The sequence below is a fragment of the Heterodontus francisci genome, chromosome 4, assembly GCF_036365525.1.
Source record: "Heterodontus francisci isolate sHetFra1 chromosome 4, sHetFra1.hap1, whole genome shotgun sequence".
Taxonomy (NCBI): Eukaryota; Metazoa; Chordata; class Chondrichthyes; order Heterodontiformes; family Heterodontidae; genus Heterodontus; species Heterodontus francisci.
In genome coordinates, this window is record NC_090374.1 from 53,376,596 (window position 1) to 53,395,105 (window position 18,510).

Sequence of the window (18,510 nt, forward strand, 5' to 3'; positions counted from 1 at the left end):
AGGGAAGGAAATCTGCCGTCCTTACCTGGTCTGGCCTACATATGATACCAGACCCACAGCAATGTGGTTGACTCTTAAATGCCCTCTGAAATCGTCTAGCAAGCCACTCAGTTGTATCAAACCACTACGAAGTCAATAAGGAATTAAACCAGTCAGACCACCCAGCATCGACCCTGCAAAGTCCTCCTTACTAACATCTGGGGGCTTGTGCCAAAGTTGGGAGAGCTAGTCAAGCAACAGCCTGACATAATCATCCTCATCAAATCATACCTTACAATGTCCCAGACACTGCTATCACCATCCCCGGGGAAGTCCAGTCCCACCGGCAGGACAGACCCAGACGAGGTGGCGGTACATTGGTATACAGTCAGGAGGGAGTTGCCCCAGGAATCCTCAACATCAACTCCAGACCCCATGATGTCTCATAGCATCAGGTCAAACAGGGGCAAGGAAACCTCCTGCTGATTACCACCTACCGCCCTCCCTCAGCTGATGAATCAGTACTCCTCCACGTTGAACAGCACTTGGAGAAGCACTGAGGGTGGCAAGGGCGCAGAATGTACTCTGGATGGGGGACTTCAATGTCCACCACCAAGAGTGGCTCGGTAGCACCACTATTGACCGAGCTGGCCGAGTCCTAAAGGATATAGCTGCTAGACTGGGTCTGTGGTAGGTGATGAGGACCTCGTCCTCACCAACCTTCATCCGCAGATGCAGCTGTCCATTACAATATTGGTAGGAGTGACCACCGCACAGTCCCTGGGGAGACGAAGTTCCGCCTTCACAATCAAGATACCTTCCCTCATGTTGTGTGGCATTACCACCGTGCTAAATGGGATAGATTTTGAACAGATCTAGCAACGCAAAACTGGGCATCCATGAGGCGCTGTGGCTCATTAGCAGCAGCAGAATTGCACTCAACCACAATCTAACCTCGTGGCCTGGCATATCCCCCACTCTACCATTACCATTTTGCGGGGGACCAACCCTGGTTCAATGAAGAGTGCAAGAGGGCATGCCAGTAGCAGCACTAGGCATACCTAAAAATGAGGTATCAACCTGGTGAAGCTACAACCAAGGACTACTTGCATGCCAAACTGTGTAAGCAGCATGCGATAAATAGAGCTAAGTAATCCCACAACCAACGGATCAAATCTAAGCTATGCAGTCCTGCTACATCCAGTCGTGAATGGCAGTGGACAATTAAACAACTAACTGGAGGAGGTGGCTCCACTAATATCCCCATCCTGAATGATGGGGGAGCCCAGCACATAAGTGCAAAAGATAAGGCTGAAGCATTTGTAACAATCTTCAGCCAGAAGTGCTGAGTTGATGATCCATCTCAGTCTCCGACTGAAGACCCCAGCATCACAGATGACAATCTTCAGCCAATTCAATTCACTCCGCGTGAAATCAAGAAATGATGAAGGAACTGGATACTGCAAAGGCTGTGGGCCCTGTTATGACCAGGTGAGAAAGGCATATAGGGGTCCCTCTCAGCCTTCACCTGGTCTTACCCTAACAGGGTTTTATTTTTAAATACACTGTTTTTAGCTCCCCCTTGGTGAATCCTTGTTCACCGCTTTCCAATTATAAGGCAAAGAAACCGGCACAAACAGGCTTTCTTAGGTTGAAAGAGAAGTTGAAATAGATTAAACTTAAACTCTAATTCATTTAACGCCTACGGATACACAACGCGCCCACGCTAGCATGTATACGCGATGCACACATGCAGATAGAGACAGAACAGAGCAGAAGAAATAAAGTGGAAAAGTTTGAGGCAATCTCTGAAGAAGGTTTTTCTTACAGATCTTCGAGTTCACCGTAGAGTCCTTGATTGTAAGTAGATCTTGCATTTCGTTGGGGCCCAGTATTCTTCCTGAACCTTGTTCGCTGTAGGAGACTTTTTTTCTCTTGGGGTACATGTGTCGTCAGTGGATTTGGAGTTCCATGAGAAAAAGATGGGAGCAGACAGGAAAGGCTGTGGCGAGCCAGCCAGGAGAGGTCTTTTCAGTCCAGGAGCAAAAAAACACTCTCAGTTCAAACTGTTTGTACAATTCCAAAAAACCTACGTTGCCAAGCAGGTTTGTCATGTGACTAGCTGATCTGACCACATCTTGCTCTGTGGATTGTATCATCTTAGTAGGGCCTGGAATAAAGGCCTGCTCAGGTCTGCAAAAAAAAACTGACCTGAGCCCAACAGAACCACATCTGACCTGACTCCGACCTGGCCAGAGACCTTCCATTTTTTCCCCATGCCCGACCTGACCCACCATCAGTTAACTTACCTTCCGTTTTTCACTTTGTTGCTGATCTGCACAAGCTTAAAATAACTGTAACAAAACCACCTTTCTAGTCCAAAAATTAAATTAACATTGGAGCCACTTACCTGTGATAGAGCGTGTCCAACCCGGCCCAACCCGAGCCCGAATGCCGGACCCAGAAGTGCAACCTGACCCGACCCCGCCACGTCGTCCGGCTCGGGTCGGATAGCAGGCCTTTAGCCTGGAATGCGCTTCCCTGCCTTCAATGTCTGGTGCTCAAAGTCCATTGTGGGTTGAATGGATAAGGGAAGTAACCTCTCTTGTCCCTATTGGTATGTAAATATCTTGCAGCCAAGTGTCTGGTAGCCCTTCTAACAAGCCTTCTCTTCTTTCCAGCAACAATTTGAAACTTAATGTCCATATGACAAAATTAATATGCCTCATTTTTGGCAAGTGGGGGTCTAGCATGACAACCCTGACAATATTTCGGCAATAGTACTGAAGTCCTGTGCTCCAGAACTTGCCACGCCCCTAGCCAAGCAGTTTCAGTTCAGTACAGCACTGGCATCTACCTGGCAATGTGGAAAATTGCCCAGGTATGTCCTGTACACAAAATGCAGGATAAGTCCAACCCGGCCAATTACCGTCCCATCAGTCTACGCTCAATCATCAGTAAAGTGATGGAAGGTGTCGTCGACAGTGCTATCCAGCAACACTTGCTTAGTAATAACCCGCTCACTGACGCTCAGTTTGGGTTTTGCCAGGGCCACTCAGCTCCTGACCTCATGACAGCCTTGGTTCAAACATGGACAAAAGAGCTGAATTCAAGAGGTGAGGTGCGAGTGGCTGCCCTTGACATCAAGGCAGCATTTGATGGAGTATGGCATCAAGGAGCCCCAGCAAAACAGGAGTCACTGGGAATCAGGGGGAAAACTCTCCACTGGTTAGAGTCATACCGAACGCAAAGGAACATGGTTGTGGTTGTTGGAGGTCAATCATCTCAGCTCCAGGACATCACTGCAGGCATTCCTCAGGGTAGTGTCCTAGGCCCAACCATCTTCAGCTGTTTCATCAATGACCTTCCTTCAATCATAAGGTCAGAAGTGGGGATGTTCGCCGATGATTGATGACAAGACCTGGAGAATTTCCAGGCTTGGGCTGATAAGTGACAAGTAACATTTGTGCCACACAAGTGCCAGTGTCATGCTAGGCCCCCATCTGCCAAGAATGAGGCACATTAATTTTGTCATGAACATTGATTTTAAACCGTTACTGCAGTGAAGAAAGGACTTGTTAAACAGATCAGCCGTGGCTGGAAATGACATTTGCTGATTAACATTCAGTGTTTTGAAGGACAAAGCAAACACTGCTTGACATATTCAACCCACAATGGATCACCAGACGTCGAAGGTGGGGGAACTCGCATTCCAGGTTGACTGCTAAGAGTACACAAACGGACATGGTCAAAGCAGCTAGTCACATGACTAACTTGCTCAGCAACCTGAGTTTTTGAATTTGTACAAACAGTTTGGGCAGAAAGCTGTTTGCTCCTGGACTGAGAAAATCTCTCCTGTCTACTCCCATCTCTTTCTCACAAACCTCTGAATCCACTGAAGACACATGAACCCCAAGACAGAAAAGTCTCCTATAGCAAAAAAGGTTTAAGAAGAATATTGAGCCCCAACAAAAAGATCTCCCTACAATCAAGGACTCTACAGCGAGCTCGAAGAACCGTAACAAAAACTCTTCAGATATTGCCTCAAACTTTTCCAATTTATTTTTCTTCTGCTCTTTTCTGTCTCTATTTGAATGTGTGTATCGCGTATGCATGCCAGCATGGGCGCATCATGTATCCTCAGGCGTTAAACGAATTAGAGTTTAAATTCAAGTTTAATAGGTTTAAAGAAGAGAAGTTGAAACTTAAGAAAGTCTGTTTGTGCTGGTTTCTTTGCCTTATAATTGGAAAGCGGTGAACAAGGATTCACCAAGGGGGAGCAAAAAACAGTGTGTTTAAAAATAAAGCCCTGTTAGGGTAAGACCAGGTGAAGGCGGAGAGGGAACCCTAGATACCTTTCTCACCTGGTTGTAACAGAAATTTGGGGGCTACCATCCAGGATTTTACCCACAGACAAACGAGAGAAATTGGAAGCGCGGGAAGCCAAATTGTTCCCAATCAAAAAAGAGCAAGATTTCACTACAGGTTTTCTTGTGGTTGTGTGTGCTTGAATACTAACATGTCTGCAACAAAAGCTAGTAGTTCTCCAAGACAGGGTGAAGTAACTTGGGATAAGTTAAAAGCACTGTCTATGGAGGAGTTGAGGAAAATGGCTCGGCAATGTTGGATCACTGTACGTTGCAAGGCTAGGAAGGCCAACCATTTTTCCCTTGAATCTGAAGAGGCAGAAACAGGGTAAGAAACGGACTCTGACAGGGTATTGTTAGCAAAGATACAATTGTAACAGAGGAAACTCGAATTTGAGGAGAGGAAGAGAGAAAGAATATTCCGGAAGGAATGTGAAGAGTTGAAGCGGCTTGAGTTAATTAGGGGGCGACAAAGTAACCCCAGTGAATGCATGGCCAATATGGAGGAGCATAATTCAGGGCTTGGTACAACATTGTTAAAACAAGCTGAATTAATTCCATAGTGCAATGAGGAGGATTGTAGAAGGATTTTTTGTGTCCTTTGAAAAACTGGCAAGGCAGTTAAAATGGCCAGCTGAGACCTGGCCTCTTTTACTACAAAGCAAGCGAACTGGAAATGAGGTTTATTCCCTGTTGCCAGATGAGAGTTCATCAAATTATGAACTGATCAAAAATGCTATCCTCGGGGCATATGAATTAGTACCCAAAGCCTATCGCCAAAAAGTTTAGAATCCTCAAGAAGCAAGCTAATCAAACTTATCTGGAGTTTGAAAGAAGTAAGCAGCTGGCTTTTAAATTACAGCTCAGCTATGAGAATCTCAGAGAAGTAATTCTGTTAGAGAAATTTAAACACTCTCACCCACTCTCCATAAAGACCCATGTAGAGGAGCAGCGAGTCCAGAGAGCCTGGCAAGCGGCCGTCCTGGCCGATGAGTTTGCTTTAATGTATAAATCCGTTTCCCAGGTGAGAACCTTTCCTGGTCACCCCCACAAATCCGAAAGGGACAATGGGTGGGAAGGTGATATCAATCCAAGCAGGCCTGGGAGAGAAAGGAAAGCAGGAGATGCAGGGAGCCCTCCTCTACCCAAAAAGGAAGGTACTGTGAGCAAGAGTGAGACACGGAGTCCTGTGTGCTTCCATTGTAATAAAGTAGGGAATTTAAGAGCTGACTGCTGGAAACTAAAGGGAAAACCTAGAGAGTTAATCAGGACAGAACCGCTCAGTGAAGAATGGAACCTGATGAAAAGCACAGCAGAACAAGCTGTGACTTTAACTGCAGTAAGAGTGAGACCCAGGAAGTCTACCACTGCAAGTGCAGGAAAATTTAATAGGGTTCCCAAAGGTTAGCAGGGCTTTGTGTCTGAATGGAGAGTAACCCCATATCCCTCGAGTGGGGCAAGCAAGCAAGCAAGCCCATAGTGATTCTCAGAGACACAGGGGCCACTGGATCCCTTTTACTGAGAAAAGGCCTGACCTTTCCCCCAGAGAGTGCAGTGAACACCAGAATGCTGTTGAATAGTACTGGAGGGCAGTGTATGCCTGTACCTGTACACCGGGTGCACCTGGAGTGCAACCGAGTTTCGGGAACGGTGATAGTAGTGATTGTGCCTAGTTTGCCTGTGGATGGGGTTGACCTGCTCCTAGATAATGATCTGGCGGGGGTGAAGGTGGTAGCTCCCCCAGGGGTGAAAGAAAAACTGCAGGAGGTGAGAGAGACAGGGCCGTGGCAGGAGATGGACACCTGCCATTTCCCTGAATGGTAAGGGATCAGGCCAGGATCAAAGCAGCTCCCCCAGAGGAGACTGAATTGGCACTACAGGAAGATGACCATGACGTCTGCCTGTCCAAGGTTTTCTTTGGAAAGTTAGGAGACCCAGGGAATAAATTAAATGGATTTTCTCTAGATGAGGCACAGCAAGCTGACCCACTACTGCGAGAGTTAGCACAGGCTGCCCAGTCGGAAAGTGAGCAGAGGGAGTCCCTGATTGCTACTTTTTAAAGAAAGAGATACTGATGCAGAAATGGAGTTCTCCTCACAGACCTGAGAGCAAGGAGTGGGCAGTAGTTCACCAGTTAATGGTGCCCCAGAGATACCGGAGAGAAATATTAAGAAGGGCCCATGAGACGACAGTGGCTGTACATGCCGGTATGCAAAAGACCAAAGCCCGCATAAGACAGCGGTTTGACTGGCCAAAACTCCACAAAGATGTGGTGGAGTACAGCATGAGTTGCCACATGTGCGAGGTTGAGGGGAACCTCCAACCTCCAGTGAAACCTGCACCCCTAAGTCCTGTGTCGGTGTTAGGAGGTCCCTCCAGCAGAGGGCTGGTGAACTGTAAGGGGCCCCCGACAAGAACAAAAAGGGACAGGCAGGCACACGGCTGGAAAAAGGTTAAACAGAGAAGGGGAAAAAGCGACCAAGAGGGCAGGTTAAAAGAAGTACATGAGGGAAGGGAGTGCAGATAGTCTCAGTAATCTCATTATCAAAAAGGAGGTGGTGTTGGGTGTCTTGCAAAGCATTAAGGTAGATAAGTCCCCAGGGTCTGATGGGATCTACCCTAGAATACTGAGGGAGGCAAGGGAAGAAATTGCTGGGGCCTTGACAGAAATCTTTGCATCCTCATTGGCTACAGGTGAGATCCCAGAGGACTGGAGAATAGCCAATGTTGTTCCTTTGTTTAAGAAGGGTGGCAAGGATAATCCAGGAAATTATAGGCCAGTGAGCCTTACATCAGTGATAGGGAAATTATTAAAGAGGATTATTCAGGACAGGATTTACTCCCATTTGGAAACAAACGAACTTATTAGCGAGAGGCAGCATGGTTTTGTGAAGGGGAGGTCGTGTCTTACTAATTTGATTGAGTTTTTTGAGGAAGTTACGAAGATGATTGATGAGGGAAGGGCAGTGGATGTTATCTATATGGACTTTAGTAAAGCCTTTGACAAGGTCCCGCATGGCAGACTGGTGCAAAAGGTGAAGTCACACGGGATCAGAGGTGAGCTGGCAAGATGGATACAGAACTGGCTCAGTCACAGAAGACAGAGGGTAACAGTGGATGGGTGTTTTTCTGAATGGAGGGATGTGACTAGTGGTGTTCCGCAGGGATCAGTGCTGGGACCTTTGCTGTTTGTAGTATATATAAATGATTTGGAGGAAAATGTAGCTGGTCTGATTAGTAAGTTTGCGGACGACACAAAGGTTGGTGGAGTTGCGGATAATGATGAGGATCGTCAGAGGATACAGCAGGATATAGATCGGTTGGAGACTTGGGCGGAGAAATGGCAGATGGAGTTTAATCCGGACAAATGTGAGGTAATGCATTTTGGAAGGTCTAATGCAGGTGGGAGGTATACAGTAAATGGCAGAACCCTTAGGAGTATTGAAAGGCAGAGAGATCTGGGCGTACAGGTCCACAGGTCACTGAAAGTGGCAACGCAGGTGGATAAGGTGGTCAAGAAGGCATACGGCATGCTTGCCTTCATCGGTCGGGGCATAGAGTATAAAAATTGGCAAGTCATGTTGCAGCTGTACAGAACCTTAGTTAGGCCACACTTGGAATATTACGTGCAATTCTGGTCGGAACACTACCAGAAAGACGTGGAGGCTTTGGAGAGGGTACAGAGGAGGTTTACTAGGATGTTGCCTGGTCTCGAGGACATTAGCTATGAGGAGAGGTTGGATAAACTCGGATTGTTTTCACTGGAACGACGGAGGTGGAGGGGCGACATGATAGAGGTTTACAAAGTTATGAGCGGCATGGACAGAGTGGATAGCCTGTTCCTGTGCTGTACTGTTCTTTGTTCTTTGTATCCCAGATGAAAACCCCTACTGTCCGGTCAGTCAACCCCAAAAAATGTGAAAAGTTAGACCCCACATCCTCCTATGTAAATGCAGACACTGGAGGCACCCAACCAGAGTTGCTAACAGCATTTACAGGAACTTGCAGAGACAAAGAAAGACCTTTAGGGGACACAGAAACTGTGATGCTGCTGCCTCACCTAGTTGAAGTGCCACAGGGGAGTGCAGTCGAGTCTGCACAAATACCTGCAGGCAGGAATGTTCTTTGGGACAAAGGGGAGATTAGAAAAGAATTCTCGCCCACAGTCAGAAAAAAAGTGAACCACCCATCCCCTGAAGTCAAAAGCCTTTGCATGACTCAGCAAAGCACTGAAAGAAAGTTCAGAATAGACCCCCCCCCCACCCCCACTACGGACTCTTCTTTAAAAAAAAATTACCTCAGCAGGAACAAAGACCCTAGGCAGCCATGGAAATGGGCAAATGGAAGAGAAACTTGCCAAAAATGGAACAAATGTTTATTGGGATGCCAAAAAGGGGGCAATTAAAGCAGCACTCTCACCAAGAGAGAACAGGCTCTCATAAGTTTTTAAGATTGATTAATGAATGGGAATGAATGAGAGAAATCATGTTTTTTTTTTCTGTATCTTACATTTTTCTCTCGACCCTTTTAATGAAATGCACTTTTCTCAAATCGCATTTCATTCCACTCGGTGTGGAGGTGTCATGCTAGGCCCCCACCTGCCAAGAATGAGGCACATCAACTTTGTCACGAATATTGATTTTAAACTGTTACGGGAGTGAAGAAAGTACTTGTTAAACAGATCAGCCGTGGCTGGAAATGACATTTGCTGATAGACAGTGTTTGGAAGGCCAAAGCGGCCATTCCCTGACACATTCAACCCACAATGGACTTTTGATCACCAGACGTTGAAGGTCAGGGAGCTCGCATTCCAGGTTGACTGCTCAGATGGCTGAATACAGAAACGGACATGGTCACATGACCAACCTGCCGGGCAACCTGAGTTTTTTGAATTTGTGCGAACAGTTTGGGCAGAGAGCTGTTTGCTCCTGGACTGAAGATCTCTCCTGTCTGCTCCCATCTCCTTCTCACAAGCCTCTGAATCCACTGAAGACACATGAACCCCAAGAGAGAAAAGTCTCCTACAGCAAACAAGGTTTAATAATAATATTGGGCCCAACGAATAGCAAGATCTACCTACAATCAAGGACTCTACAGTGAGCTCGAAGAACACTAAAAACACTTCAGATATTGCCTCAAACTATTCCAATTTATTTTTCTTCTGCTCTTTTCTGTCTCTATTTGCATGTGTGTATTGTGTATGCATGTTGGCATGGGCGCGTCTTGTATCCATAGGCATTAACCTAATTAGAGTTTAAGTTCAAGTTTAATAAATTTCAACTTCTCTTCTTTAAACCGGAGAAAGCTTGTTTGTGCTGGTTTCTTTGCCTTATAATTGGAAAGTGGTGAACAAGGATTCACCAAGGGGGAGCTAAAAACACTGTGTATTGAAAAATAAAACCCTGCTACAGGAGGACTAGGTGAAGGCCGAGGGACCTTTAGACACCTTTCTCACCTGGTCGTAACCCAGACAATGACCATCTCCCACAAGAGAGAATCTAACCATCTCCCCTCAACATTCAATGGCATTACAATCGCTCAATCCCCCACTATCAACATCCTGGGGGCTACCATTGACCAGAAACTGAACTGGAGTAGCCAGATAAATACCGTGGCTACAAGAACATGTCAGAGGCTAGGAATCCTGCAGCGAGTAACTCACCTCCTACCTCCCCAAAGCATGTCCACCATCTACAATGCACATGTCAGGAGTGTGATGGAATACTCTCCACTTGTCTGAACGGATGCAGCTCCAACAACACTCAAGAAGCTCGACACCATCCAAGACAAAGCAGCCCGATTGATTGGCACCCCACCCACCACCTGCAACATTCACTCCCTCCACCACCGATGCACAGTGGCAGTAATGTGTACCATCTACAAGATGCACTGCAGCAACGCACCAAGGCTCCTTAGACAGCACCTTCCAAACCCACAAACTCTACCAGCTAGAAAGACAAGGACAGCAAATACATGGGAACACCACCACCTGCAAGTTCCCCTCCAAGCCACACACCAACCATTCCTTCACTGTCACTGGGTCAAAATCCTGGAACTCCCTTCGTAACAGCATTGTGGGTGTACCTACAACACATGGACTGCAGCGGTTCAAGAAGGCAGCTCACCACTACCTTCTCAAGGGCAATTAGGGATCAGCAATAAATGCTGCCCGAGCCAGTGACGCCCACATCCCATAAACGAATAAAAAAAAAGGAAGATGGGTCAAGGGTGAGATTTTTGATGATGACAGTTTAAAAAGGGAGGGGGACAGCATCTGAGAAGAAGGAACCATTTACATCGCCAGCTGGCATGGAGACCAAGGAGGGAGGTTTAGTGGGAATGAGGTTATGGAAAGAGCAGGTGGGTCTCATGGACAAGAAGAGCTTAGAGGAGACATAAATGCCAGGGTGGGGCCGGGGGAATATGAGAGTGAGACAGAGAGACAGAGAGGGAGAGAGAGAGAGACAGAGAGAGAGAGAGAGACAGAGAGAGAGAGAGAGACAGAGAGAGAGACAGAGACAGAGAGAGAGAGAGACAGAGAGCGCGAAAGAAACAGACAAGGTGCGCGACAGAGAGAGAGAGAGAGAGAGAGAGAGAGAGAGAGAGAGAGAGAGAGAGAGAGAGAGAGAGAGAGAGAGAGAGAGAGAGAGAGAGAGAGAGAGAGAGAGAGAGAGAGAAAATAATATATAAGGGGGCCAGGACGAGAGAGATGCTAGTTCAGGGCTAGGGCAGTGGCTGCTTGGGAGAAGATTTAACTTGGTGGGCAAGCGGAATGGGGCTAACTGAACAGATGGCATTTTAGTGACAAAGAAATCCAAGAACCTTTTGCATTTGTTGTCGGAGGGGAGGGTAGAAGTAGTAAGAAACAGGTAATAAAAGGAGATTGTTGATGGTGAAGAAAAGAAATTGGGGATTATCTTAGCTCTCCAGGATGATCCTACAATACTGGTCTCCAGAACTATCAAGTTTTGACAGAGAAAAGTGAGGCCCAATGGTGCTTCTTATGGTCCAACCAGATCTGATAATGGATGTCTAAGCCAAGTGTGCAACTGCAAGGCTCAAGCCTGTGCCCCTTGATTTGAGGGAACAAAAATGGGGGCCACATCAAGGGGAATGACTGGGTGGGAGAGTGTAAAGCTGTTGCTGGGGATCAAAATGTGGAGGTGAAGAAGTGGCTGGAGAGTATCATGGCGAATTAAGGCCAAATATGTAGGCACTTGGGAGTTGAAAACTAGCGTTGTAAGTAATTTGGAGAACTTTTTTCCCCGGAGGGAAAACATCCTTCCTTGTGGTGATTGAGACTGTCAACTTAGTGCCAATTAAGCGCAGTTTTGCAATTCTGTTTTTCATCCAAGAGACAAGATTGAGCCTACTCAAGCCCACAAAGGTCCCTTAAAAAGCTGCAAGAGGAAGATATCAATTTCCTCAGTCTGGATTTTGTTTAAACTGACATCCTGGAAGTGAAAGGATCATCTGCTAGTCCACTGTACACTCAGTCCCCTAACAAATCTGATATTAAACCAAAGCAGTCTCCCAGCAGGCCTTCGAAGCAAGCAGAGTAGTTTCACACCATTAAGCCTTTCCTTCTACAGGGCATTCTATAATAGAATCTACTGATCCATCTAATCTCCTTAGAAAAGATAGTGCAAAGTCAACCTTTCCCCAACCTAACCCCTAAACAACTCCCTCTTCTACATCTACAAGGTAAAAGAAGCACAGCTTCAGAATACCTATCTCACTGAATATCTTACACATAACAGAGCAGTTGCATTCCATGGCATGACATTTCCACGGTGTCAGGGACAGAGCATTCAATTACCTCTGTTTGTACTTATCCTCTACCTTGCTTCTAACCAGACAATCATCCAGGTTTTCTTTTCACAAGGTACTCAGAGTACATTAACTGCTTTATCTGAGAATTTATTCCACATGTCCAGGTCCTTGTGAGGGGAGAAAATTTAGTTTTTTTAAAATTCTATATATTAATACAAAGCCTCTCTTACATAGAAACATAGAAAATAGGAGCAGGAGTCAGCCATTCGGCCCTTCAGGCCTGCTCCGCCATTCAAAAAAGATCATGGTTGATCGTCTAATTCAGTACCCTGATCCCGCTTTCTCCCCATATCCCTTGATCCCTTTGGCATTAATATATCTATCTCCTTCTTGAATATATTTAATGACTTGGCCTCCACTGCCTTCTGCAGTAGAGAATTCCACAAGTTCACCACCCTCTGAGTGAAACATTTCTCCTCATCTTGGTTCTAAATGGCATACCCGGTATCCTGAGACTGTGACCCCTGGTACTGGACTCCCCAGCCATCAGGAACGGCCTCCCTGCATCTAGCCTGTCTAGTCCTGTTACAATTTTATAGGTTTCTACGAGATCACCCCTCATTCTTCTAAACTCCAGTGAATATAGGCCGAGTCGACCCAATTTCTCCTCATACCTCAATCCTGCCATCCCAGGAATCAGCCTGGTAAATCTTCTTTGCACTCCATCCATGGCAAGAACATCCTTCCTCAGAGAAGGAGACCAAAACTGCACACAATACTCCAGATGTAGTCTCACCAAGACCTTGTATAATTGCAGTAAGACATCCTTGCTTCTGTACTCAAATCCTCTTGCAATGAAGGCCAACATACCATTCATCTACCTAACTGTTCGCTGCACCTGAATGCGTGCTTTCAGTGACTGGTGTACAAGGACACCCAGGTCTTGTTGCACCTCCCCCTTTCCCAATCTATCACCATTCAGATAATAAACTGCCTTTCTATTTTTACAACCAAAGTGGATAGCCTCACATTTATCCACGTTATACTGCATCTGCCATGCATTTGCCCGCTTAAAGGCCTCTCGGATCTGCAAATGAGGCCCGACCCGAGCCAGACAGAACCACGTCAGACCTCGAGCCCGACCTGTGTCCTTCCATTTTTTCCTGCGCCCGACCCGACCCAACCATCAGTTAACTTACCTTCCGTTTTTCACTTTGTTCCTTACCTGCACAAGCTTAAAATAACTGTAATAAAACCACCTTTAAAGTCCAATAAGTAAATTAACATTAAAGTCACTTACCTGAGGTGGTGATAGAACGTGTCCGATCCGGCCTGACCCGACCCGAGCCCGAATGCCGGCCCCGGAAGTGCGACCCGGCCCAATCCTGACACATATCGTTGGGTCCCGTCGGGTTCGGGTCGGGTAGCAGGCCTTTATGCCCACTCACCCAATTTGTCCAAATCACATTGGCGCCTCTTTGCATCCTCCTCACAGCTCACATTCCCCCCCAGCTTTGTGTTGTCTGCAAACTTGGAAATGTTACATTTAGTTCCCTCACCCGTCATTAATATATATTGTGAATAGCTGGGGCCCAAGCACTGATCCCTGCAGTACCCCACTAGTCACTGCCAGCCACCCGGAAAAAGACCTGTTTACTCCTACTCTCTGTTTCCAGTCTGTCAACCAATTCTCCATCCATGCCAGTATATTACCCCCAATCCCTTGTGCTTTAATTTTGCACACTAACCTCTTACGTGGGACCTTATCAAAAGCCTTCTGAAAATCCAAATACACCACACCCACTGGTTCTCCCATATCTATTCTACTAGTAAGATCCTCAAAAAACTCCAGTAGATTTGTTAAGCATGATTTCCCTTTCGTAAACCCATGCTGTCTTTGTCCAATCCCGTTTATGCTTTCCAGGTGTTCTGCTATCACATCTTTTCTAATCCCCACATATAAGGCTAACTGGTCTGTAATTCCTTGTTATTTCTCTGTCTCCTTTTTTCAAATAGTGGGGTTACATTTGCCACCCTCCAATCTGTAGGAACTGCTCTAGAGTCTATAGAATTTTAGAAGATGGCCATCAATGCATCCACTATTTCCAGGGCCACTTCCTTTAGTACTCTGGGATGTAGATTATCAGGCCCTGGGGGATTTGTCAGCCTTTAACCCCAATAATTTCCCTAGCACTATTTTTTTTACTAATACTGATTTACTTCAGTTCCTCCCTCTCATTCGACCCTTGGTTCCCTAACATTTCTTAACTTTGCCATATTCAGTTTGCTCAAGCCATAAATAAACATGCTTCATATTTATTTGAGTTTGCAGTTTGAGTGGTGATCTAATTGAGGTGTTTAAAATGATAAAGGTATTTCATTAGGTACATACAAAGAAATTATTTCCTCTGCTGAGGAAATCTAGAATAAGTGGCATAATCTTAAAATTAGAGCTAGGTCATTTAACAGTGAAGTCAGGAAGCAATTTTTCACACAAAAGGTTAACCAAAATCTGGAAATCTGTCCCGAAAACACTGCAGCTGCTGGGTAATTTTCAAGCTGAGCTGATGCCAGCAGTGCTTAGGCCATGCCAATTTCAGGAAGGGGTCCTGAGCATTAGGCTCCCTATTTACACATGCAAAGGGCCCACCACCTGTTTCGGATGTGGATTCTAGATGCCTATACTTCAGCGGGTGGCACATTTCCAGTAGAGAATGTGCATGCACACACTGTTTGCCATATTGGCAATTAGGTTTTCATCTTATACCTGTAAAACAGGCATGGCATCAATGAATTTCTAGGCTATTGACTTTTCAACTTTGCATTCACCATCAGCCTGGATCAACAGGAAAGGTTCCATTCTCCAGCACCAACCATCTTCATCATCACAAAAAAACAAATGTTTAAAGAGAAAGATAGATCAGATAGCTGCAGCAACAACAACTAGTAGTAAAATGTCCCAAAGCCCCTCACAGGAAAGTTATCAAAAAAAATTTGATCACCACACACATAAGGATTTATTAGGACAGATGATCTAAGCTTGGTCAAAGAGGTAGGTTTTAAGGAGCACCTTAAAGGAGGAAAGAGAGATGAAGAGGCAGAGATGATTAGGGAGAGAATTCCCCAGAGCTCAGGGCCTTGGCAGCTGAAGGCACCGCCACCAATGGTGGAACGATTAAAATTGGGGATGCTCAAGATGTTAAAATTCGAGAAGCACAGATATCTCAGAGGATTGTAGGGCCAGAGGAGATTACAGATATAGCTATCAACAAAAGAAATACTTACATATATTGGCACTTCATGGTAGCTTAACTCCATCTCTTCTACATCTGTGTACAGGAAGAGAGAAAAATTGTTTACAATTTGTACAATTAAGTATGCAGATAGGCTGATATGTATGTGGCATATTAACATATATCCTGACAGAAGAAAAGGCGGCAAAGAAACAGAAAGAGACAGGAAGTAAAATTTTTCAAACAATGCAGCAGGTCCTGAACGTAACAACATTATTTGAGTTTTCCATCATGCTGAATTTACCAATGTTTAATATAGGCAGTGGCACTAATAATGACACTTTTACTTATTCTCTCGAGGGGAATTCAAAAGTAATTTGATCAATTATACACTTATCAGGAGTATACCATAATGCAGTACAAGTACCTATATTTCAAATATAAACACAAGAAATGCTGTAAACACTCAGCAGGTCTGGCAGCATCTGTGGAGAGAGAAGCAGAGTTAACGTTTCAGGTCAGTGACCCTTCTTCAGAACTGGCAAATATTAGAAATGTAAAAGGTAATAAGCAAGTAAAGTGGGGGTGAGGCAAGAGATAACAAAGGGGAAGGTGTAGATAGGACAAGGTCACAGAACAGCTGACCAGAAGGTCATGGAGCAAAGATATGTTAATGGTGTGTTGAAAGACAAAGCATTAGTACAGAAAGGGTGTTAACGGACTGAAAATTGAAAAAAACAGTGGGTAAGCAAACTGAACAAACTAAGATGAAATAAAATAAACACAAAAAAAATTTTTATTTTTTTTTTAAAAAGGAAAAAGAAAAAATAACCAAAAATAAAAGTAAAATGGGGGGCCCGTCATGCTCTGAAATTATTGAACTCAATGTTCATTCCGGTAGGCTGTAGCGTGCCTAAATCGGTAAATGAGATGTTGCTCCTCGAGCTTGCGTTGATGTTCACTGGAACACTGCAGCAATCACAGGACAGAGATATGAACATGAGAGCAGGGGGGAGTGTTGAAATGGCAAGCAACCGGAAGCTCGGGGTCCTGCTTGCGGACTGAGCGGGGGCGTTCCACAAAGCGGTCACCCAGTCTGCGCTTGGTCTCCCCAATGCAGAGGAGACCACATTGTGAGCAGCGAATACAATATACTACATTGAAAGAAGTACAAGTGAATCGCTGCTTCACCTGAAAGGAGTGTTTGGGGCCTGGGATAGTGAGGAGGGAGGTATGCAGGTATTATACCTCCTGCGATTGCAGGGGAAGGTGCTGTGGGAAGGGGATGAGGTGGTGGGGGTAATGGAGGAGTAGACCAGGGTGTCACGGAGGGAACAATCCCTTCGGAATGCTGACAGGGGAAGGGAGGGGAAGAAGCGTTTGGTAGCGGCATCACGCTGGAGGTGGCGGAAATGGCGATGATCCTTTGGATATGGAGGCTGGTGGAGTGGTAAGTGAGGACAAGGGGAACCCTGTCACGGTTCTGGGAGGGGAAAGGGGGTGAGGTTAGAGGTGCGGGCAATGGGCTGGACATGGTTGAGGGCCCTGTCAACCACATTGGGGGGGAATCATCGGTTGAGGAGAAAGGAAGAAAGGGGCGGCACAGTGGCGCAGTGGTTAGCACCGCAGCCTCACAGCTCCAGCGACCCGGGTTCAATTCTGGGTACTGCCTGTGTGGAGTTTGCAAGTTCGCCCTGTGTCTGCGTGAGTTTCCTCCGGGTGCTCCGGTTTCCTCCCACATGCCAAAGACTTGCAGGTTGCTAGGTTAATTGACCATTATAAATTGCCCCTAGTATAGGTAGGTGGTAGGGAAATATAGGTAAAGGTGGGGATGTGGTAGGAATATGGGATTAGTGTAGGATTAGTATAGATGGGTGGTTGATGGTCGGCACAGACTCAGTGGGCCGAAGGGCCTGTTTCAGTGCTGTATCTCTAAACTAAACTAAATATCAGAAGCGCTGTGATGGAAGGTAGCATCATCAGAGCAGATGCGTCAGATACGGAGAATCTGGGAGAATGGAATGGAGTCCTTACAGAGGCAGGGTGTGAAGAAGTGTAGTCGAGGTAACTGTGGGAGTCGGTGGGTTGAGAATGGATATTAGTAGACAGCCTATTCCCAGAGATGGAGACAGAGAAGTCGAGGAAGGGAAGGGAAGTGTCAGAGATAGACAATGTAAAGGTGAAAGAAGGGTGGAAAATAGAAGCAAAGTTGAAGAAGTTTTCCAGTTTGGGGCGGGAGCAGGAAACGGCACCAATACAGTCATCAATGTACCGAAAAAGAGTTGGGGGAGGGGGCCTGAGTAGGACTGGAACAAGGAATGTTCGACATATCCCACATAAAGTCCCATGCGGGTACCCATAGCAACACCTTTTACTTGAAGGAAGTGAGTGGAGTTGAAGCAGATGTTGTTCAATGTGAGAACAGGGTCAGAGGGAAGTGAAGGGGAAGAAGGATCTGGAGGGGCATTGGTCCCCATCAGCTGCTGGAGGGGCATTGGTCCCCATCAGCTGCTGGAGCTTGCGTTCCTTGACACCTAAAAGGAAGAAAAAATGTTTTTTGTTAATGCGTCGGATGAGACAATCTCTTTTGGAGATCTTCCCTCTACAGCTTCCAACCTCATAGTCCCGCAACCCCGGACAGCCCGCTTCTACCTCCTTCCCAAAATCCACAAACAGGACTGTCCCAGCAGACCCATTGTGTCAGCCTGCTCCTGCCCCACTGAACTTATTTCTTCCTATCTTGGCTCTATCTTTTCTCTGCTGGTCCAGTCTCTTCCCACCTACATCCGTGACTCTTCTGCCACCCTACGTTATTTTGACAATTTCCAGTTTCGTGGCCTCAACCGCCTCTTCTTCACTATGGACGTCCAATCTCTCTACACCTCCATCCCCCACCAGGACTGTTTGAGGGCTCTCCGTTTCTTCTTTGAACAAAGGCCCAACCAGTCCCCATCCACCACCACCCTCCTCTGCCTGGCTGAACTTGATTACACATTGAACAACATCTCCTTCAACTCCACTCACTTCCTTCAAGTAAAAGGTGTTGCTATGGGTACCTGCATGCGTCCTGTTTCTCATCTACATGCAGCCCCTTGACGACACACGGCAGATTGAAGAAAAACACATGAAGAAGCTCCCTCTGGTCGCACAATCTTGCA

General features: G+C 46.1%; 1 protein-coding gene across 3 annotated transcripts in view; it reads right to left on the reverse strand.

The window, feature by feature from the left end:
• Positions 1 to 18,510, reverse strand: part of arhgef28a (Rho guanine nucleotide exchange factor (GEF) 28a) — a 564,358-nt gene that overhangs the window by 457,423 nt on the left and 88,425 nt on the right. For all 3 annotated transcript variants that reach the window (XM_068029539.1, XM_068029540.1, XM_068029541.1), the window contains exon 2: positions 15,405 to 15,448. In XM_068029539.1, the coding sequence (XP_067885640.1) occupies positions 15,405 to 15,448 (44 nt within the window). The remainder of the gene's footprint in view (positions 1 to 15,404; positions 15,449 to 18,510) is intronic.